The following is a 23,215-nucleotide window of genomic DNA, read 5'->3' on the forward strand; positions in this document are numbered from 1 at the left end:
AAACACTCGCATGGCAGGGCTTGTGGTTGTGGTCATAATCATCATCATCATCAATCGTATTTATTGAGCGCTTACTATGTGCAGAGCACTGTACTAAGCGCTTGGGAAGTACAAATTGGCAATATATAGAGACAGTCCCTACCCAACAGTGGGCTCACAGTCTAAAAGATGCCTGACTGCCTCCACTAGTTTTCTCCTTGTATATTAAAGTTTTACCTCTGTTGCTTACTTAGACTTTTACTAGCCTCCTGTGTTTTTGCTATGTTTTTAAATCTAAGGTGATAATTTACACTTAAAAAAATCATACCTGACTAATGGGAATACCAATTGCAACTGATTCAGAAATTTGTGTAAAAGATTTCAGTTGAAGCTTAGTTCTAGGGAATTAAATAATTTGTTCTTCAATCAAATGAAGTAACCTAAAGGTATCTTTTTTTAAATCCACTTACTGCCCCAAATCCTTATGTCATGGAGAAGATTACAGAGTTGTTGATAGGACAGTTATTTTCTTGACTATTTACCATGATGTCCCAGAGAAAACATGAAAATAGTATTTTTCTAGTTCAAGTAGTTGACAGGTTAAGCACCAAAAGTTGGTGACTGATTTCACACTCCACTCCAGGAAAGCTCACTTGGCCTGTACTTGACCTTTCTGCCTTTACACCTTTGGCAATGTCTTTTTCACACTTCTTTACCAAACTATGCCTTTTCTTTACTTCAGAATGCTAGCCAACCCCTCCCTCTCTCCCCCCAATCCATGAAACCGGCCTAAATTAGACCCACAGCACCTCAGCATGCACACATCTTTCTTTAGGAGATACTTAAATGCCTTTGTATGCTTTTATCTTGTACTTTCTATAATCAGTTTTTGAATTTGGTAGTTACAGTTCTCTTTATGTCACTAGCAAGTAAAATAAGGCTGAGGAGTGGAAGGTACTACAGTATTGAAAGAAATTCAAATAGGCATAACAACAGCATTTACGTACATATCTATAAAATCTATATTATAAATTCTAGCCGTTAAGCCTATTAAATGAGAAAAATGGAAGAAGAGAAAAAGGAAGAAACAAATTAGTTAAAAGTTAAAATGACAAAGCTTGATATTTGTGCGGAATAATGCACGTACCGTCATCAATGGTATTGAGTGCTTACTGTGTGCAGAGCACTGAACAAAGTCAGCATTTGGAGAGTACAATACAACAGAGTTGGTAGTCACAATCCATGCCAACAGTGAGCGTACAGTATTATGCCACTTTAAAGTTTAAGCCCCTAATTGGAAGGGACTGTTTAGTATGAATATTTTGTAGAGCCCAGCACTTGGTGTGTGCTTGATAAATAATAAATATGTTGTCCGGATTGAAATCATCTTGTCATATGCACTTTACACAGAAACCTAAGTCTGTAAAATAACTGATGCGCTCCCAGGCCACCTCAAAGTAGGTTGGCCATGTCATTTTTGCTGTCATTTGGGACTTTAGTTCAGTTCCCGCTTCTGCAGATATCGAGAGGGGAAGGAAAGGAAACCTAAGGTGGTGCTTGCCCTGTTCTTTCATCCTGTAGACTGTAAGCTTGTTGTGGTCAGGGAGCATGTCCGTTATATTGTTATATTGTACTCTCCCAAGCGCTTTAGTTCAGTGCTCTGCACGTGGTAAGCGTTCAATAAATAGAATTGATTGATTGATCTTGAAGTCTAGAGTAAGAAATCGGCATTTCCCAGCCTTATGGGTCATGGGCTCGAGACTAATATGGACCACATTCCAAGCAGGATATGGAAGTCCATTTGTCCGAAAAGCTTACACTTTTAAGACTGGCACCATCGGTGGGGACCCACGTTAATAAGACATTTTGGTCGATTGTTTTCGCTCAAGTTTTTAAATATTTTCCTCTTTTTTTTTTTGTTACAGTGCGACTATGGACCCTGTGCCGCCAGGTGTGCTGGAAATGTTTAAATGCCAACTTCTGAAGACGCTATCTAGATGTTCTCCTGGATTAAGCGCCTAATTAGGATGGTCCTTGAACGAGGTGGATTAATCATGGACTCAGTGAGTGCTCCTAACTTCTTGAAAGCCCTTTCTGAATCAGACAGTGCATCTATGATATCTTCAGTTTTGAGGTTCTAGAGGAAAAGTGTGTCCAAACTCATTTTAAGTTCGGGTTGTCCTTCATACAGTCCTTAGTGAAGTCCTTTTGCTTGACTGAAAATAGCATTTTTTTATTTTGAATGCTCAAAATCAGCTCGTTAATAGTAGAATGTTTTTCATGCGGCCAAAAAAAATTGCAGTTTTCAGGAAGTTGTGCTGATGATGAAGCTGGGGACTAGTAAATGTTTAAGGTAGCAGAGAGGAATGTGCTAAATTATTCCTCAAACTCTGGATCGCTGGTTCTGAACTTTTTTGATTGAAGGAATCCACTATTGTATTTTTGTACCTCCCCTTCATAGTGTATTTGGACCACTCTGTTACAGCGAGAAAAAAAAAGTTTAGTTATGGACCTGTTGAGCTTGAGGTGCCAGTGGGACATCATTTAGTGCAACACTGGTATTTATTGAATGCTTATTATGTGCAGAGTACTATACTAAGCATTTGGGAGAATACAGAAGAGTTGGTAGAAACCTGCTATACAATGGAGCTTACATCCATGTAGAGATGCCCTGGGGGTAGGAGGAGATGCAAGATTATTATTTAAGGAATTACACACTGCATTTGGTCCTATTCAGAGAGCTCAGAGTCACTCTGAACTTGTTTCCTGTCCTGTGAAAACCTGTCTTTGGGCTCCTCCTAGCTCCAACCTGGAACAAGCGAGCAAACAAATTCAAATAAACCCCTCTCCCTGCCCCAGTAGGCAGCAGAATTACTGTCAAGCCAGAAGTTAAAAGAGCTGCCTCTCTTCCTGTCAGTCAGTCAATCAATGACATTTATTGGGCGCTTACTGGATGTAGAGTACAGTATAACAGAGTTGTTTGATATGTTCCCTCCCCACAAGGAGCTTCCAGTTCAGGTTATGCAGCCAGTGTGATTCTTGCAGAAGTCTCCTTCAGTCTCATGCCTCCCAATTCAACACCTCTATAACACCATTTCACAATGGTAAATAGAACAAGCTACGTTCCGAATGTCACCAAATTCTCCTCATTTCACTGTCATCATGGTCTAACACTTTTGCTAAATGCTGTGGTCAGTACTAAGTCTATACAGACAGGCACAAATCTGCCCTGCTTCTCACATCTCCACATTGGATTTCTTGACATTAATTTAAGGTTAGATGTAAAAATCAGCTAATGGTATTGATTGAGCGCCTACAGAATGCCAGGCACTAAATTCTTGGGAAAGTACCGACCTTAGTAAGATACATATTTCCCTGTCCTCAGGGAGCCTACAGTTTAATGGGGCCGGCAGACAAAATATATTTAGCGAGAGTGAAAGCAGGAGGAAGAGCAAAGATAAAGGTGGAAGCTGAGGAAACACATCAGGACAAATCACCCGAACTACTAATTGAGGGTAGAGATAAATGTAGAAGCAGTATACAGAAGTAATAAAAAATATCATCATCATCAATCGTATTTATTGAGCGCTTACTATGTGCAGAGCACTGTACTAAGCGCTTGGGAAGTACAAATTGGCAACATATAGAGACAGTCCCTACCCAACAGTGGGCTCACAGTCATCTGTATATGAGTGTTGAGGATAGGAGTGAAGTACACAAGTTGTTGGGCGATGTTGAGTTGATGAGAATAAGGTGTTGCCAAGTAATCGGGGAAGGCTTCCTGGAGGGGGTAGGGTTTGGCAGCATTTTAACGATGGGGAGAGCTGTGGTGTTGCAGATTTGAAGGAGGAAGCAAGTTCCGGGCTCCGGGGAACATGGCGAGCAGGGAGTCAGTTGGCAGGAGGGAAGATTGCAAGCCAGAGTGTAGCGAGTGGAAAGAGCCAGTACATTAGCTGGAGAGCCTTAAAGCCATTGGTAAGTAGTTTTGGCCGGAGGCACAGGGAACGCATGAAGCTTTTGGAAGAGTGGAGAGAGATCCAGCAGGGAACGTGGACTGAAGTGGGGAGGAGCTGGAGATGGGGAGCCCAGTGAGGAGGTTTATAGGGGAGCTTAACCAGCACGAGCCAAGAGCCTGATCCAAGGCAGTAGCAGCGTGAGTGGAGAGAAGGGGGCGGATCGGGGAAATGTTCTGGAGGAAGAACAGGTAGCTACTGTGTCATTTTCATTTCCTGAAAAAAAAAATCCAGCATTTATAAGTAATGGCTAAGACCAAGCGTAGTCATAGAACCTAGTGCGACTGACTTGAGAATTAGCGATTAGCATAATTGCATCATTTTTCTTCCCTCCTGCCTGGTTTCTATGATAACGGAGCACAGATAAACGGTTCACTCTACATTCTGCTGCTCCACGCAGGGAGGAAGATCTCGCTGCATAGGTGTGCGTGCTTAAAGCCCCGTTTTTCCAGAAGTTGAGGGATGGAGGCCTACTTGGTTCAGATAGCACCCCGATATACAGATGGTGGCTTTTAAGCACCATCTGTTCCCGAATCTTTGAGAGTGATTTGCATATCTCTTTCCTCTCGAGGGCTGAGGGGAGAAATTAAAGGCAGGCCTGATTCTCAGTTCTGGAGGTGAGTTGCTGCTTTGCCTTTCTTGTCTTGGCCACTCAGCTAGTTAATTATTGTATTTATGAAGTGTTTACTCTGTACCAAGCACTGCAGTAAGTACTGGGGTACAGACAAGATAGTCTGAGGAAGAACAGCTATTTTATAGAAGAGGAAACAGAGGCATAGAGAAGTTAAGTGACTTGTTCAAGGTCACACAGAAGGCAAGTGGTAAGGCCAGGCTTCGAACCCAGGTCCCCTGACTCCTGGGGCCACCCTGCTTCTTCACTGCTAGTTTCTGCCTTTTTGAGGCCCAGCATCAGCAGTTTGTAAAGCCCTTTTCCCCATGTCTTAGATGAAGAACACTAGGTGCAGATGGATGTCAATATAGAATACATATTAACCAATCAATTCGTGATATATATTGACTGTGTACTGTGCGGAGAGCACTGTACGAAGTACCCGGGAAAGTACAATGCTCTGCACATAGTAAGGGCACAATAAATACCATTGATTGATACAGTACAGTAGAGTTGATAGGCATGATCCCTGCCTACAAGGAGCCCAGAGAGGGAGACAGACATTAAAAGATTAAATCATGTAGCAGAACAGCAGAAGGGTTTGTGCCTTTGGTTTGCGAAGAATTTAGCCAGCCTGTATGTTTTCCAAGTATTAATCAGATAGTAACCTACGTGTCAATCTCGTTCCCTCCCAACACTTTTATATGTATCTTTATAGTTTATTACCTCCTCCTAACTGGAATTTATTTTAGTATCTGCCTCCGCTGCTAAATTACAAGCTCTTTGAGGGCACTGATCATATCTAAATGCTTAATACAGGGCTGTGTCCATAACAACTGCTAAACTGTCCCTTTTCCTTGCAGAGGCAGTCTGGTATTTGAATGTACAGATGGGTATCGAGTGTAGACTGCAAGCTGCTGGTGGGCTGGAAACATGTCTACCAACTCTATTGTATTGCACTCTCCCAGGGGTTTAATACAGTGCTCTGCACACAGTAAGCACTCAATAAATACCATTGATTTACGGCTTGTATTTAATCCGGGGCTGAGAAACTCAGACCTCAGTATGTCCGTTTATGACCTTGGCTCCCTTTCTCTCCATTTCCTCTTCAAACGTTTCTTCTGATTTGGGGGAGATGTGGCTGTCCTTTGCCGCTCCTTCTTTTTGTCATGGTGAGCATTCTGCTGCAGCCCCATCCGACGCCAACCGGGGCGACTGGGTTGGGCTCACTGTTGGAGAACAAGAAGTTGTTTTTGCCTTAATGCAAGGTTTTATTTTTTTTAAAAGATCAAGGCCAGGAAAACCTTATTGAAAATCTTTTGTCTGCCATAACTATCTCCTTACCATCTGAATATCTCTGTTCTGATTGTTTCGTGGCTTGTCAGTTACTGGATATAAAGCCTCACGGTGCTGTTACTAAAATTGTATTTTGTTCTGTCGAATATCATTCCACGCTAAGCAGTTCCTTGTAGTGAAGAACCTTCCTGTGCAGTCTCCGTGCTCCCTTCTTGGCAACGCGTTTTCCAGTTTGAATTATAGAACCTCCAGAAAGAAGCTGCTATACTCTAAGAGTCCAAGTGGATATTTTCCTGCTTCTGTCTCTTGCCTCCTTGTCCAAGGAATAGTGAACTGTGTCTAAATTAGCCATCTCAAGTCTTTTGAATCCAGAGTAGGAGAAATGGAAAGAGGAGGTTGGGGGGCGGACTTGCGTGGGTGTGTGAGAGCCATGCGGGGAGATTGTCTGTACCATGCCTACTGGAACTGGTGAAATCTGTCAGTGCTTAAGGGAGTAGAGTGAATCTGTTTAGGTGAGAAGCCTCCAAGTGAGGTGGAAATCGTGGGGGAAAAGCACTCCTCCTCTGACCCCAGCCTGCTTCCCTGGCCAGTTCTGCAACAATCAATCAATCAATCAATTGTATTTATTGAGCACTGTACTAAACGCTTGGGAAGTACAAGTTGGCAACATATAGAGACAGTCCCTACCCAACAGTGGGCTCTCAGCAACAGCCCCAGGCGTTATAATAATAATAAATAATTAAATAAATAAATAAATAAAATAAATAAATAAAATAAAATAAATAATAAAAAATAACAAATAATAAATATTTATTTATTTATTTATTTATTTTACTTGTGCATTTCTATCCTACTTATTTTATTTTGTTGGTATGTTTGGTTCTGTTCTCTGTCTCCCCCTTTTAGACTGTGAGCCCACTGTTAGGTAGGGACTGTCTCTATGTGATGCCAATTTGTACTTCCCAAGCGCTTAGTACAGTGCTCTGCACATAGTAAGCGCTCAATAAATACGATTGATTGATTGATTGGCTCAGCCAAAGAGGCGTTGGTGACTTTAGATCAACACTTTTCCTGGGATGTCAAGCAAGGCCTTAAACTCTGGCAGCACATAGGAAAGACTTGAAATAGGGTGTGCTGGGCAGTTGGCTAAATTGTGGCAGAGATAATGAATGGAGACTGCAGCTCATTCTCTCATCCTTTCTGTTTTTCTTTTTCTGAACTAGGTTCACCTAGTGACTCTGGTCCTCTTAATTGTCTTTCAGCTGAATCATTTCCCTCTTCTGCCTTGTCTTCCAAATTCTAGCGCGGGGCCCCACCTGTGAAGCCCCCCATGCAGCAGCCTGTTGCCCATGTGTGTCCGTCCGACTCCCTTCTCTGGCAGTGACCTCCTCCTCCTCCTCCAGGATTTTCCAGCAGACCACCCAGCTGGGCACCATCTGGTGCCCTTTAAAACCACCCAGGGAAAGCGTGTCCGTGCCTTTTCCTTCCTCTCTCATTCCCGGCTGCCTGAGAAAAGTTCTACCCCCTGCTTTCACATCCGTCACCCCAAAAACATGGGGTCCTTGAATGCTCTTTAAAACTGTTAATCGGAAACAACGCACTGAAATTAAGGTGCTTCCAGAAGTCACAGTGGAGATGCCATGGAACTAGGCAGTGACTTGGCACATTCAACATGTGTGTCTGTTTTTGTTTTCTTTTGTTTGGGTTTGTTTGTTTTTATGGGTTCTGGCACACTGCAGTGTTTGTGCTATGATTCTGATCAAATAGAAAGTCTGTTCCCGCAGCAAGGGATTTATAGCACAACACATTTGTGTGGGAACTTGGTTTTGTTCTTTAAAAAGTCCAACTAGGATGATAGCCCAAATTCAAATTTGAATCTTGCTCTTATATTTAAAAATAGAAAAAAAATTAATTGTGAAAAAGTCCAAAAAAGGTCCCCTTTTAAGAAAGGGATACCAGAAAACACCCCAGTGAAAGTTTACTATCGGGCTGTGCTGATAAGAATGACCTTATAACAGCGATTTGTTTCAGCATCGTGTTTTCATCCCTTCTAGACTGCGAGCCTGCTGTTGGGTAGGGACCATCTCTATATGTTGCAAACTTGTACTTCCCAAGCACTTAGTACAGTGCTCTGCACACAGTAAGCGCTTAATAAATATACCAAATGTACCAACCTGTAATTTATTTGCGTAACATTATGAATTTCTGTTCCTTGTTTTAAATTTGTAATTAGAAGGAAACCATTTGTCCCCTTAAATTAAAGCTTGCTGGGTACTTTATAGTCACACGGCATCATCGCCTGTACATAAACAGTATTTTATTGGAACCAAAAATCTCTTTTCCTACTCCCCAGGTACCTTGGTCAGGAAAGTCATACGGCTCATCACGAAGTATTGTAAGGAAAATCGGTACTAATTTATCTCTCATCCAGTGTCCAAGGGTTCACTTTCAGGTATGTGTTTTACATATTTTATCAATGTAAAATCATGGCGGGCCTTGTATTTATAGAGTATATCATCTGTGTTGTTTTTTTTTTAAAGTTTTTCCCTAATTCAGTGGGCAGATTATTATTCAGTGTTTTTCGGGAGTGACCCAAATGAATCAAAGGGAAAGGGAGACACCAGTAAGAGCTCTGCACTTTCCTCTCCCAAAAGTCAGTTTGTAGTTCCCCTCTCAGGTGATGACATGGCATCCCTTAGACAGATCTGACCAATCACCCTGTAGGTCCACTGCAGGGCAGTGATGACCGACGAGATTGAGCTCTTTTGTCTTGGAAAGGGAAGCCGGTCATCTTTTCCCAAGCCGGCTTTGGTACCCACCGAAGGCTTAGGTCACAGCAAGGGGAGGAAACATAAAAGAACACTAGCAGTGAATGCCCTCATGCTTCTCTCCATAGAGTCTTACGTGCCCCTCCAATCAGTGGTACTTACTGAGCACCCCTTATACCAAGGGTCCTCATTCCCAGATGGCACTCTGGATCCCCATCTCTTGCCGCTACGCCCAGACCGTCTCTAGATGTCCCAGCTATTTGCAGCTCTAGCTCTTACGGGTTTTGCTGCTCCCAGCTTTGCCGAACGAAGGTCCACCGTGTTCCCGCCTCCAGCTGTTCCTCTCCCTCCCTTTCTCTGTTTTCCTCGCTGCCTCCAAATCCTCCAGCAGCGGAGACCCTTTAGGGAACCCAGTGATCAGAGCCTAGAAAGGTAATCATGAATCTCAGGGGTCCATTTGAACAAGCCGTCGAGATTTTCGATGGCGTGGGATTGATTTCCAAACCCACTTCGTTCGGTAAGCTCTCAGTGCTGGGCCAGGCCAAGAACTCTAGCCTTAAGAGCGCGTGGCACTTTCGATTTTGAGGTTTGTTGCATCCTACTGCTTCAGGAGGACCTGATGTGCATTATGCAGCCTGGGTTGCATTGATGAAGGAAGCAGCATTGTCCGTGCTACAGGCTGTTGAATACACAGAGAACGCCAGTATCCTTTCCTTTGAGTCCAGCAGAGGCTAATGGATCAATAGTATTTATTGAGTGCTTACTGTGTGCAGAGTTCCGTATTAAGTGCTTGGAAGAGTATCATATAACAGAGTTGGTAGACAAGTTCCCTGCCCACAACAATCTTAACAGACTAAGGGTTTGGGAGGAGGGAGAAATGAGGCAATGAGGATATTAAGATCCCCTGTTTTAGGAACAGTGGGCGAAAGAGAATTTACAGTGTCCTACTGCTCTTTTAAACGCAGTGCAGTCCTGTTAATGAAGCCCTGTCCTTTTGCTTTGCAGTATATCCTGGCAAAGTATATATCTTTGCAAATGTATCTTTGCTTTGCCAAACTTTTCTTTAATAGAAATATTTCTAGTTTGTTTAGTTAGTGGTCACCGATCTTGTACTTTCTGACCTTCTGTAATGTCATTCTTGAAAATTCTCTGTACTGTTTTTCCTTCTCTCTTTCCTGCTAGCTTTAGCTGTAGTAAGGAAGGATGGTGCATTGATCCAACTGTAAGTCTGTTTTGTCGATTTTAAAACTTGCCAGTTATTGGTGCACTTGCATGGCTGCTGCTTTATCGTTGTTCCTACGTACTTTAAACTTTGGATACGGTTGTGGAAGTATCGTGCTCGTAGTCGTGATCACAGTGCTCTTGTCCAGCCAGTGTTGGTCGCTTCTGCATTAACAATCTCCATTCCACCATTGTGCAAAACAATCCAACTGAACTCTCACTGTGGATTTTTTTTTTATCTTTAACTCCCACTCAGGATTACCTTGATCAGAATTCACAGAATCAGTGAGAACATACACCTCGCTATCTTAAAGGGAATGAATATAGCTTTGTAGTGCTTGGAAAATATTTTCTGAAAAATTCATTTGACATTAGCTTTCTACTTTCAACAAATGTTGGAGGCAAAAAGGGGTATACTTTTAATAACCTTGGTAATGGGGAAATAGGTTAGAGGCATTCCGTACTTTCTAGCAACATTTCTTTTGTACCTCAGGATTCGATCTAAAACAAGACTGTCAATCTCAAGCAAGTGAATCTTACGTTATTTGAGAGCTCACCTCCTCCAGGAGGCCTTCCCAGACTGAGCCCCTTCTTTCCTCTCCCCCTCGTCCCCCTCTCCATCCCCCCGTCTTACCTCCTTCCCTTCCCCACAGCACCTGTATATATGTATATATGGTTGTACATATTTATTACTCTATTTATTTATTTTACTTGTACATTTCTATCCTACTTATTTTATTTTGTTGGTATGTTTGGTTCTGTTCTCTGTCTCCCCCTTTTAGACTGTGAGCCCACTGTTGGGTAGGGACTGTCTCTATGTGATGCCAATTTGTACTTCCCAAGCGCTTAGTACAGTGCTCTGCACATAGTAAGCGCTCAATAAATACGATTGATTGATTGATTGATTGATTGATCTCAATTTACCTTGTTTCTGTCCGACACCTGAAGCACATAACAAGCACTGAAAAGAATTGATTATTATGATTTTATTGTCTCCATGAAGGAACTAGTTTAGGGTCACACCAACCATTTTTCTTTTTGACTAGAGAGTTCAGTTTGGGACACCAAATGAAACCGTGTGTACCCTGTACAGTATCCTGTACGTACTCAAGGAGGAAGCAGATTTGTAACAATTATTTATATCATTTTCCACGCAATCACAATTTTGGAAGCATTGTGGCCTAGTGGGAAGAACGTGAGCTTGGGAGTCAAAGGACCTGGGTTCTAATCCCAGCTCTGCTACTTCATCATCATCAATCATCAATCGTATTTATTGAGCGCTTACTGTGTGCAGAGAGCACTGTACTAAGCGCTTGGGAAGTACAAATTGGCAACATATAGAGACAGTCCCTACCCAACAGTGGGCTCACAGTCTAATGCTACTTGCCTGCATTATGACCTTGGGCAAATAACTTCACTTCTCTGTGCCTCAGTTTTCACATCTGTTAAATGGGGTTTCGAAGAGTGTTCTCCCTCCTATTTAGATTGTGACAGGAACAGGGCTGTGTCTGTCATGATTATCTTGACTGTGTCCCAGGGTTTAGTGCAGAGCTTGGCACATAGAAAGCACTTAAGAAATACAATTATTATTATTTATCATTAGTTTTAATTTCATATTCAACTTTTGGGGGGATACTATTATGGCTTTCAGAGAAGATTGTTGGGCTTAAAATTCTGTAATTACTTTCAAGTGGGATTCAACAACTCTTCTGTTGCTTATCCCTACTTATTCACACATTTCAAATCTAGATTAGCTCAGGAAAAGTGCTTGGAGGCATTTCTAGGTGGATTTTCGAGGTCTCTTTACTATACACGTTCCACTGCCTTAGGCTCCTGTCCTAAAACTGGACCCGGAACAGAATTCAGGCCCAAGAGCACCAACAGGGCCTTGGCACTAATGCCTCGCGCCCCTGGGTGCTGATTAGCAGGAAGCCCCCACTGACTTGTGTTGTAGGCGAGTCTGGATGTGGGGAGACTGATCCTGCCCTTCTCGCCAAGCCTGGGGGTCAGAGGATCTGCGTTGTGATCCCAGCTCTGCCACTTGCCTGCTGTGTGACCACGGCCAAGTTACTTGACGTCTCTGGGCCTCAAGTTTCCTTATCTGCAAAGTGGAGATGAAATACATGTTAGACCGTGAGCCCCAGGTGGGATGAGGACTTTGTCAGACCCGATGATCTTGTATCTACCCCAGCCCTTAGTCTGGTACTCAGCACAAAAGTGCTTAACACTCCCACAATTATTATAAATGTCATAGTTGGAAGCAATGCACATAACAATTCATTTTAATTACACCCCTGCCAATGTCATTTTTATTGGCTTTTTGGTAAAAACTGGGCATGGCTGAGTTCTTATCCCCCACTAGTCAATTAGTATCTCTGTCCCTTCTGATAAGGGAATATCTTGAGGTGTTTTTAGATTTTAAGATGCATGATTCCCTTCTTGTCATATAGTGCATGATCACCAACAATCTTTGCTATCCCACTTGCTGTCATTGCTGTGAGGGACTTTTGCATTTTAGCAGCAGTCTTATAGTCCTGTGGCCCTCTCACCTCCATCCTATAACTGGGGGACTTTCAGTCATGTTCTTTTTTTCTTGATGTTTTGACTAGCACCTGGGTGTTTGGGCGTAGGAGAGCTTCTTTACATGTGGGTTCTAGTTGACTTTTGAGCCTGCCTGATAGCTACTTTACATCTCTCTCTTACTGTTTGCTCTTCCCCCCCGAAGGAAATTGCAAAAGAGGTTTGTTTGGGGGAGCCCTTTTGTTGCAATGCCACCAGGTCCAAAGATTATTTAGAAGAGCAGAGGTCAAAGCTAAGCCATCACCCCTCTAGGTAAGCAGTGATGATAGGAGTGGGGAAGGATCCTACAGTGGACGTATCTCTCATCTGCATTTTAGAGAATTTCAGTTTCCTGGGATGTTTCACACTTCAGCAGCTCCCCCCATTCTCCTCCCACGCTTTTCCTCTTAGAGATATAAAGAGAAATTTAATGATAATGGGGTGGATTGGAGTAGAACTTGTAATAGCAGTTATTTTCTAAATATGTGGCTATTGTGTATTTTTCCTTCTTCACTCCCACGAACATCTGGGTTTGCTGTTTATAGACTCTGCGTGTGTCCTGATCTGACCAAAAGTATCCTCGAGTTCTTCCTGCATTTGAGCCTTCGTTCCCCCTCTTGGACGCTTGAGAAAATCTTCCAACCCTCAGGAAGGCTATACATATTAAATCCGGTTTTACCGAGGGACATTTTGAAGTCCTCGTCTACCTGTGATTTTGAGTTAGTATGGGGGTTTTTCTGTTTCCACATTGCCAGTTGCTCTGTGGCTCCTCAGCTTCCCCCAAATCTGTGGAATGATTGAGCAGCAAGAGCCACTAATTCCAAGAAGTCTGAACTGGTGTAAGATTACAGGTACCAAGGACGGATGCATGTTCTAGGTCTGCCCACTGCTTTTTATTAAAGACCTGTTTGTTGGCCACTGTCTTCTGCGTATCAGTGTGTTAACCCCCTGCTGAATTTTAATCTCCTTACCTGATGCTTATAAGTGGGCTATTTTTTTCCTTTTTATTTCCTCTCATGTTTAATTTTTTTTGTTAAGTTACCCAAGTGGTAGGTATGTCTCCAGTGTCCTTACGGAAACGCTAAGGAAATCATCATCATCATCAGTCGTATTTATTGAGCGCTTAATGTGTGCAGAGCACTGTACTAAGCGCTTGGGAAGTACAAATTGGCAACATATAGAGACAGTCCCTACCCAACAGTGGGCTCACAGTCTAAAAAGTGGGCTCACAGTCTAAAAGGTGGGCTCACAGTCTAAAAGAGTAAAAGTCTAAAAGGAAATGAATTCTGAACAGTGGGTATTCAGTTATTCGCATTACACTGACATTTCAGGATGGATATTTCATTTAATATGTAGACCCAAATGTGTAAGTGGATAGAAACTTTAGAGCTGTCAGTAAATTGTCTTTAGAAACAAGCCAGAGAGCATTAATTGCCGAAGACCTTTGAGAGGGCTACTCTGCCGTCTGTCCAGGGCCTGCTGCTACCTGGCATCATGGCCCTAGGTAAATTTTTTTTTATCAGTGATGTTTCACTGCCTACTAGCAGGTGCTGACCTAAGCCTCCAGTAATTAAATGACAGAGAGATTTACCTTTGGAGGAGCAAAGTAAGCCGATTCCCTAATGCCAGGGGGGCTGTTGACTGTTATACTGCACATTCTGGAGGGCCCTGCCTGGGCCACGATCAGGGCCAAGCTAAGTTTTCTCCAAAAAAAGCGTGGAACTGTAAAGCACAGGCCTAGAGCACTTACCCTATCCTTCCGATCAAGTGGGAACTCTTCACCCATCAACTGCCGCCCCAGATTAAGGACGCTCTTTCTCTTTTCCCGCTTCTAGCTTACCTCTCACTCTACGGAGTGCAGTCCAAACCACCCCAGGGAGGATGCCGTGGCTTCTTTTGCTGACGTAGGATGGGTTGCCAGAGAAGAAGGAGAAGTCTCCACAAGACTCAGGTTGGTTCCACTTGCCAGCCGGCGAGGCTTCTTATGACGGAAGGAAGGTTGACCCATTCGCCGGTCTCAAAAGTGGCTGTGAGCAGTGTCCCCGCCACACTTTTCTTGTTTAGTGCACTTGAACAGTTGAATCTGTGTTTTGTTTGCGTTCCTTGGCATTAGTAATTGCAACGACGGTGGGCGTACTCATCGTTCGGAGTATTTGGAAGAGCCTGGGCCGAGAGGCCGGCTAAAGAGTAGCAGTGGCGTTAGAGCAAGGGTATGGAGCACTTAGGAGCTTATGTATACGCCTACTCAGCGCACTTGGTTACATATCAGTCAATCAGCGGTATTTATTGAGTGCTCACTGTCTGCAGTGTTGTACTAAGCACTTGGGGGAGTTCAGTACAGTAGACTTGGTAGACACATTTTCTGCCCACAAAGGGCCTTCAGTCTTGTTTGTCTGGTCCTTGTGGGCAAGGAACGTGTCCCTTATATTGTTGTGTCATACTCTCCCAAGGACTTAGTACAACGAACTGCACCCAGTAAGCGCTCAGTAAAAATGATTAATTGATTGACTTTATTCTCGAGTGGGGGCTCAGTAAATCCTACCGCCACTTATCAAGGGCCTGCTGAGTGCAACCCAGTGTACCAAGGCCTTGGAAAAGTTCAAAGAAGCAAAAGACATGTTCCCTGCACGTATAGGGAAAGCAGATATAGGAGTGGAAGCAGGAGGAAGAGCAGATGTGCCATCCGAGACACTTAGGGAATGTACAAGCGAATATGCCTAAATGCTGAGGGTGGGTACAGATGAGGTGGCTGTTGGGTATTGAAAAGAAATTGGGGAAGGTTTGCCAGTGGAGGTGACACTTGAGGAGGGTGTCAAAGATGGGGACAGCTGAAGGCAGGCAGAGTTGAGAGGGGAGAGAGCTCCAGGTGGAGGAAGCTGATCCATGTGGTCGTGTCCTTGGGGGCAAGAAGGGGTGCGAGATTGAAGAGTGGGAGAAAGGACGGGGCTAGAGAGGCAGATTTTATACTAATAAGGGCGCTAGCTGAAGCCAAGTGACTGAGTGGAGGTGAGAAGATGAAGGAATGCAGAACAGAGCCCTTTAGACGTCGGCAGTTAGGGGATGAGGGGTGGAAGAGGAGCTAAGGACAGAAACTGAAGAGGAGCCATTAGAGAAGAGGGGGAGGGCCTGTAGGAGGAGTTCTGGGTTGGCCAGACTAACATCTGACAGCGTCCCAAAGAGAGGCGAGTGCTCAACAGTGTTAAAGGTGACCCGGAGGATTAGGACAGACTACCGCCCATTGAACTTGGCTAGATTGCAAACTCACTGAGGGCAGTGAATGTGCCTGACGACTCTGTCGTACTCTTCCAAGGGCTGAGTTCAGTGCTCTGCACATAGTAAGTGCTCACTGATGACCCTGGAGAATATGGTCTCGGTGGTGTCATAATGGACAAGAACAGATGAGATAAAAATGCCCCCCCGAATTGTAACGGGCCGTGGCACCTGAACACGTTCAGCTCGACCCCTGCCTGGAACCGCGGCTGAGCCTAGTCACGTGCAGCCGGGGATCGGCACCACCCTCCCTTGGGTTCTGCCTGGCCTGCGCGGAGTGGTCCTTGGCAACTTGGTTGTGTCCGGCAGCTTGGGAGAGGGAGAGGGAGGGACGGAGGCGGGGCGCGCTGGGTGCAGAACACGACGAGGAGAGACGGAGCTTTGAAAATGGGCCGGGGGACAGGTATCCTTGGCCAGGCCATCTGGGCCTCCCAGGCTGGCGCAGAGGGTCAGAAGCTGGGAAAACTGGGCAGGGTCAGGTTCCTTTGCACCTCCTTCCTCCCCTCCAACAGCAATTGCTCCCTGCTGCTGCTCACTCCCCCCCCCACCTTAGGGCCCAATAACATGAGGCTGTTTTTCAACTGGCTTTACCTGAAAATAGAGGGGAAACATGCCCGAATCGTGTGCTTTGAAGTTAGGAGAACAGCCCGACCAGTTGGACTTTTGACTTTGCCCTTTTGGGACTCCTTTGCCATCCGGGTCCACCGTGTCTGTTGCAGCATGATGCAGGGCCTCGCTACTCTTTATTCCAAGAGACCTTGGGAGGCGGATAGGAGCCCCTCGTGCCGTCTCTGCAGGGAGACTGATGTCTGAATTAGGGGTTGTCGTATGTGTGCCCGGCTTTGCCGATAGGGTGGAAGTAGTGGATTTTGGGGGAGCCTTTTTAGGGAGACTGGAGGACCTGTCCCAGTATACCATTTGGGGAAGGGAGCACACCCATTCTGTTGGGAAACTTAGCTTAATTAAGCCTACCCTGTGGCCACTCATTTGTGTAAGATACTATGATGGCATTTTTTGTCTGTTTGCTCCTGGAGTGTCAGGGTGTGTGTCTGGGGGTTGGGGGTTGACTCTTCATAAATGTGAAAGGTGACTGACTGAAGCCCCGTCATAACCTGGATTTTCCTTTCATTCCTTCTACGTAAGCTGCGATGACTACTCTCCTGCCTCTGACATTGCTTACCTCTGTGTCTCTCTTCCAGAACAGAGGTCTCGTCCCAAGAGACCCCTTCCTCTAGCCCCCAGAACCTGCCGTCCTCTGGGCAGCCTCCGAGTAGGCAATCATCCCTTCCCAACCTGCCCCGGGCAGAACTCGAGCCCAAGACACCCGCTGCACTAGCCAACGATGAAGCCCTGCAGAAGATCAGCGCTCTGGAAAATGAACTCGCTACGCTCCGAGCTCAGATTGCCAAAATCGTCACACTGCAAGAACAGCAGAGCCTTGGTGCAGGTATTTGGTTTGCGCCTAACAGACACTTAGAACTCGGGGGCCTGGGGGTTGGACCTTGATCTTAGTGACAACCGTGAGCTTGAGGGTCGCTGATGGGGCTTAGTGTCAGTTATGCCCGGATTGTCTTTGTCCAGAAACGCTCTGGGCCTGATACTCCCCTCCTCAAAGATCTCCAGTGGCTACCAATCAATCTGCGCATCAGGCAGAAACTCCTCACCCTGGGCTTCAAGGCTCTCCATCACCTCGCCCCCTCCTACCTCACCTCACTTCTGTCCTTCTACAGCCCACCCTGCACCCTCCGCTCCTCTGCCACCGCTAATCTCCTCACCGGGCCTCGTTCTCACCTGTCCCGCTGTCGGCCCACATCATCCCCCGGGCCTGGAATGCCCCCAATCCCTCTGCCCATCTGCCAAGCTCGCTCTCTTCCTCTCTTCAAGGCCCTACTGAGAGCTCGCCTCCTCCAGGAGGCCTTCCCAGACTGAGCCCCTTCCTTCCTCTCCCCCTCGTCCCCCTCTCCATCCCCCCATCTCACCTCCTTCCCTTCCCCACAGCACCTGTATATATGTATGTTTGTACATACTACTCTATTTATCTTACTTGTACATATCTATTCTATTTATTTTATTTTGTTAGTATGTTTGGTTTTGTTCTCTGTCTCCCCCTTTTAGACTGTGAGCCCACTTGAGACAGTTGGGTAGGGACTGTCTCTATATGTTGCCAATTTGTACTTCCCAAGCGCTTAGTACAGTGCTCTGCACATAGTAAGTGCTCAATAAATACGATTGATGATGATGATGATATGTATGTTTGTACATATTTATTACTCTATCTTACTTGTACATATCTATTCTATTTTATTTTGTTAGTATGTTTGGTTTTGTCCTCTGTCCCCCCCTTCTAGACTGTGAGCCCACTGTTGGGTAGGGACTGTCTCTATATGTTGCCAACTTGTCCTTCCCAAGCGCTTAGTACAGTGCTCTGCACACAGTAAGCGCTCAATAAATACGATTGATTGATTGATTGATTGATTGATTGAGTTGCTGAGCAGGCTTCTAGTTTGGGCGCCCCATCCCTTTGGCGTTATCGCCCTCTTTTGGCAGACTGGTGAAACTGCAGCAAATGGAACACTATACCTTGACTATTTAGTGGTTAGGGAGCACCTAGCCGAGTCACATTCATCATCATCATCATCATCAATCGTATTTATTGAGCGCTTACTATGTGCAGAGCACTGTACTAAGCGCTTGGGAAGCACAAATTGGCAACATATAGAGACAGTCCCTACCCAACAGTGGGCTCACAGTCTAAAAGGGGGAGACAGAGAACAAACCAAACATACTAACAAAACAAAATAAATAGAATAGATATGCACAAATAAAATAAATAAATAAATAATATTCCCTCCTCTCATGGTACTGTGGAGGGGATGAACCCAAGTAAATGGAGAGGACTTTGCTTTTGCAAACAGTCAGCCAGGTCTTTGTCCCTCAAAGTCCCAGCAGCCTAGAGTGGACAGGATATATATATATATACATGGATATATATATACATGGATATATGTATATATGTTTGTACATATTTATTACTCTATTTATTTTACTTGTACATATCTATTCTATTTATTTTTTTTTTGTTAGTATGTTTGGTTTTGTTCTCTGTCTCCCCCTTTTAGACCGTGAGCCCAATGTTGGGTAGGGACTGTCTCTATATGTTGCCAATTTGTACTTCCCAAGCGCTTAGTACAGTGCTCTGCACATAGTAAGCGCTCAGTAAATACGATTGATGATGATGACAGGGGCCGGGCATGGTGAAACCGAGACAGCGTCTCTCCCTTCCTTCACTTCCACACTCTCCCCAAGAGGGCAGGATGGTGGGCTCTGGCTGCGAGCACAGTCTAATTGCTTAATTGCCAACTTGGACTTCCCAAGCGCTGCACACCATAAGCGCTCAATAAATACGATTGATTGATCCCCCCGTCTTACCTCCTTCCCTTCCCCACAGCACCTGTATATGCTTGTACATATTTATTACTCTTTTTATTTATTTTACTTGTACATATCTATTCTATTTATTTTATTTTGTTAATATGTTTGGTTTTGTTCTCTGTCTCCCCCTTCTAGGCTGTGAGCCCACTGTTGGGTAGGGACTGTCTCTATATGTTGCCAACTTGTCCTTCCCAAGCGCTTAGTACAGTGCCGTGCACACAGTAAGCGCTCAATAAATATGATTGATTGATTGAGCCCCCCCTTCCCCTCCCCACAGCACCTGTATATGAACGAATGGCATCTATAAAGCGCTTACTATGTGCAAAGCACTGTTCTAAGCGCCAGAAAGGTTTTCACAGTCTTAATCCCCATTTTACAGATGAGGTCACTGAGGCCGCTGTTTATTTATTGTTGCCAACTTGTCCTTCCCAAGCGCTTAGTACAGTGCTCTGCACACAGTAAGCGCTCAATAAATACGATTGATTGATTGATTCAGGCCGCAAGCGGCACAGAGCCTCCGCCTCCCATGCCGTCAATAACTGAAGGCTGTAGTATTGAGCCCTTAGCACAGTGCTCTGCACATAGTAAGCGCTTGAGAGAGTACTGTATAACTGAGTAGGTCAACACATTCTCCACCCACGATGATGAATCTCCCTTTGGCCTTCTCTTTACTTGGGTAAACACCCCCAAATCCTTTCCTTTCTCCTCAGAGACACCCTTTCATCCCTTTACTCACTTACACTCACATTCATCATTCATTCATTCATTCATTCAATCGTATTTATTGAGCGCTTACTGTGTGCAGAGCACTGTACCAAATGCTTGGGAAGTACAAGTCAGCAACATATAGAGACGGTCCCTACCCTACAACAGGCTCACATCCCTCCAGCGGCTTCCCGTCCTTTATGAAGTGCGGTGACCAGCAATGGACCCGTGACTCTAAGAAGGGTCTGAGCAGCAGGTCCCAAACCATCCTCAGGCAGACTTCTACCACCAGAACCAAGTTGTCAATCAATCAATCAATCGTATTGAGCGCTTACTGTGTGCAGAGCACTGTACTAAGCGCTTGGGAAGTACAAGCTGGCAACATATAGAGACAGTCCCTACCCAAGAGTGGGCTCACAGTCTAGAAGGGGGAGACTGAGAACAAACCCAAACATACTACTAAAATAAAATAAATAGAATAGATAGGTACAAGTAAAATAAATACATAAAATCACTGACCTGGCCAGCCTCACTTCCATGTGGATTGGACTTTTGGCCCCGGGTGTACGTGCACTGCCCCAAATAGTTTTCACAAATCTGAGGAAATTCAGTCACGCTGAATTTTCTTCCAGCTTTCTAGTGTCTGAGCAGCCAGGTGAAAATTAAAACACCACCCTTCCTGTTTTCCAGCTCATGACAGAAGGGCCAAAGCAGTCACAGCTCAGAGACAGGCAGCAGAAAGTCCACTTGGGGAAAAAAAGCAAGCGATGGAACTTGGCACTGGGAAAAGTCCTTCTTTCCAACCCTAAACATTGTTCTGGAACCCTCCCGGGCAGGCATCTGAGCAGGGACACTCGAGGTCTAAACTGTTCCCAGAAAATTGGTATCAGCCAAAAAGCAGAGAGAAGACATCCTCCCTCCGTCCCAAGATCTTAGTGTGAATCATCTCTACCCCCAAATGCCATCCAATTCCGGAGTGGGAGGAAGGCCTGCTCAAGGCAAACATCGAATCAGGAGGTGGTGCCTCTCAGGGCCAGAAAACTATTTCCCCTCACTTTAGAGGGACTCACTTTAGATCTCTCCTTTCTGCAGGAAGCTTCAGTGCACCTGGGCCTGGACCCCCACCTCCACCCCCTCCTCCTCCTCCTCCTCCTCCTCTCCCCCTCCCCGGGCTGAGCCGGAGCACGTCTGCCATCGACCTGATCAGAGAGCGTCGAGAGAAGAAAGGCAGCCCGAGGCCCAGCCCCACTGAGAACACCCCAAAGAAGCCAGACGTGCCAAGTATGCTGGAAATCCTCAAAGACATGAACAGCGTCAAGCTCCGGGCGGTCAAGAGGTGAGCCCCAAACAACCTCGCCACGTTGCTTCCCACGCTAGGCCGCCAGACCTTCGGCGCGTGTACACGTGCCCCTGCGGCAGCGTGTACGTCCGTCTCGCTGGGACAAGGGGCCCAGTCGAACCCCACGGTGGCATCTCCTACTCGGCCACGTCAAGTTTATTTTCAGTCCTTCCCAGAGTTCCTTTTTTCTGCAAACCGGCCCCTAGATACCACTCTCCCAGTATCAAGCATGGAGTTGAGCGCCGTCCCCGACCTATAGGGAGTAGGCTTGACCTCTGGCCAATTTGACTCTGGACTCCCTTTGCCTCCTTTAAGGTCGGAGCAAGACATAAAGCCCAAGCCCGCTGACCCCGCCGACCCCGCCACCTTAATCGCAGAGGCCCTGAGAAAGAAATTTGCCTATCGCTATCGAAGCGATAGCCAAAGTGAAACAGAAAAACTCTGTCCGAAGGCTGAAGCGACGACAGCATCAGAAACAGTATTGGTGAGTGAGCGTCGGCTGGCAGTTTTGCTCTCTGACACCAAAAAAGTTATTTTTTTCCCCAAACCCATATTCACAGTGGGCTTGGGGAAAAAAACTGGGAGCTCGTAGGAGGGCGGGCAGGCGAAAAGACTGAACAGCTTATTTGAGAGGAAAGGTTAAAGAGAGTCTTGGGCAGCTTGAAGAGTGGAACAGTAAGTCTAAGTGCCTTCATGGGGTGGTGGTGGTGTGTAATGTCTGTGGGCTGGGAGCTGGTCCCAAACTACCAGCTATTAATGCTCCGTTTTTGTGCTCCGTCCCCAGTTCGGGCCACACATGCTAAAGTCTACAGGAAAAATGAAGGCTTTAATCGAAGATGTCTCCCATTCTTAAGCGGATCGTCGCTGGAGGAAAAAAGACTGTTCAGATATTGGCTGGTCGGAGCCGAGAACGGCTGGTAGATCAACAACACTATTTAGGAAATACTTGACTTTAGATTTCCGGGTTCTCGTACAAAGCTAAGTAGAGAATTAAACAAAGGCAAAAGCACTAAACAAATGGTTTTTGTTTTAAAAATAGAGATCACTGCAGAGCCACGATGCAGTGGTTGCGGTTGCAGCGCTCTGCTCTACTGGGCTAGATTTGGGGGGCCTTAAAAAGAATTCTGCTGCTGGTGCTGTGAGGCTTTTAATGGCCAAACACTACTATCTGTACCTGTCTGACTTGAACAGTTTGTTGTAGAGACAGCAATGAAGTACTACTGTTGTCTTCATTCTTTCTAAGAGAACAACCGGCAAACTCGTTGCGGCAAAACATTGAACAAAAGCTTCTAACGTCACAGTATAGAAGAATTACACTTATCCCACACTCGGCGAAAGACAGTGGGTTCAAAGGGGCTGGCCAGAAGGCACTTTATGGCTGAACCGGGCTTCTTTGGAGCTGACCTTTAATGTGGTTCTTTCACCTCAGCACCTTCTGGGCAGAGATGGGGAAAGGGTAATAATGAATTTCATATTTCTTCATTTCAAAGGGCCTGTGTGTGTGTATTGTGCGCCACAGACTGTCTCCACAGGGGAAAAACCAATTAGCAGCTCGACATGGAATTCATTCCTGTTTGGGTTGGGGCTGGGTTGCTTTTGAAATCAACCTCCACAGCCCAGTAGATTCAGCTTCAGGCCCAAATAGCTGATGGTTCGAGCCGGCCAACCACGTATATGGGGGTTTGTGCTCTGAGCTTGTCATTCTTATCTCCAGGAGAAGACTCTGCACTTTGGAAAAACCAATTCGTTTTAAGTTATTGATAATGTATACATTGAACTAATTTATGGATATAATGATACAGAAGGACTTTGGAGTAGGGCTTATTTTTACAAGAGTGTCTATTTTCTTACTCCATTGAAAACCATACCTTTCTATTCTCCCAGACTTAGCCCTTTAACCATCAAAAACATTTTGAACCGAAAAATTTTGTATTTGTACTGGGTGTGAATTTAGGGCTATAACTGCTTCCTACCATAAAGACAAAAAGGATGTTTTAAAATAAAGCAAACTTATTTTGGGGGC

General features: G+C 45.2%; 1 protein-coding gene across 1 annotated transcript in view; it reads left to right on the forward strand.

Moving 5' to 3' along the window:
• The window catches only part of MTFR1 (mitochondrial fission regulator 1), a 36,289-nt gene extending 13,074 nt beyond the window's left edge, over nucleotides 1-23,215 (forward strand). The window contains exons 2-8 of the mRNA XM_038766440.1: nucleotides 1,905-2,042; nucleotides 8,252-8,350; nucleotides 14,282-14,397; nucleotides 16,916-17,163; nucleotides 20,946-21,189; nucleotides 21,508-21,676; nucleotides 21,977-23,215. Of these exons, the coding sequence (XP_038622368.1) occupies nucleotides 1,977-2,042; nucleotides 8,252-8,350; nucleotides 14,282-14,397; nucleotides 16,916-17,163; nucleotides 20,946-21,189; nucleotides 21,508-21,676; nucleotides 21,977-22,045 (1,011 nt within the window). The 5' untranslated portion in view covers nucleotides 1,905-1,976 and the 3' untranslated portion in view covers nucleotides 22,046-23,215. The remainder of the gene's footprint in view (nucleotides 1-1,904; nucleotides 2,043-8,251; nucleotides 8,351-14,281; nucleotides 14,398-16,915; nucleotides 17,164-20,945; nucleotides 21,190-21,507; nucleotides 21,677-21,976) is intronic.

The sequence above is a fragment of the Tachyglossus aculeatus genome, chromosome 25, assembly GCF_015852505.1.
Source record: "Tachyglossus aculeatus isolate mTacAcu1 chromosome 25, mTacAcu1.pri, whole genome shotgun sequence".
NCBI lineage: Eukaryota > Metazoa > Chordata > Mammalia > Monotremata > Tachyglossidae > Tachyglossus > Tachyglossus aculeatus.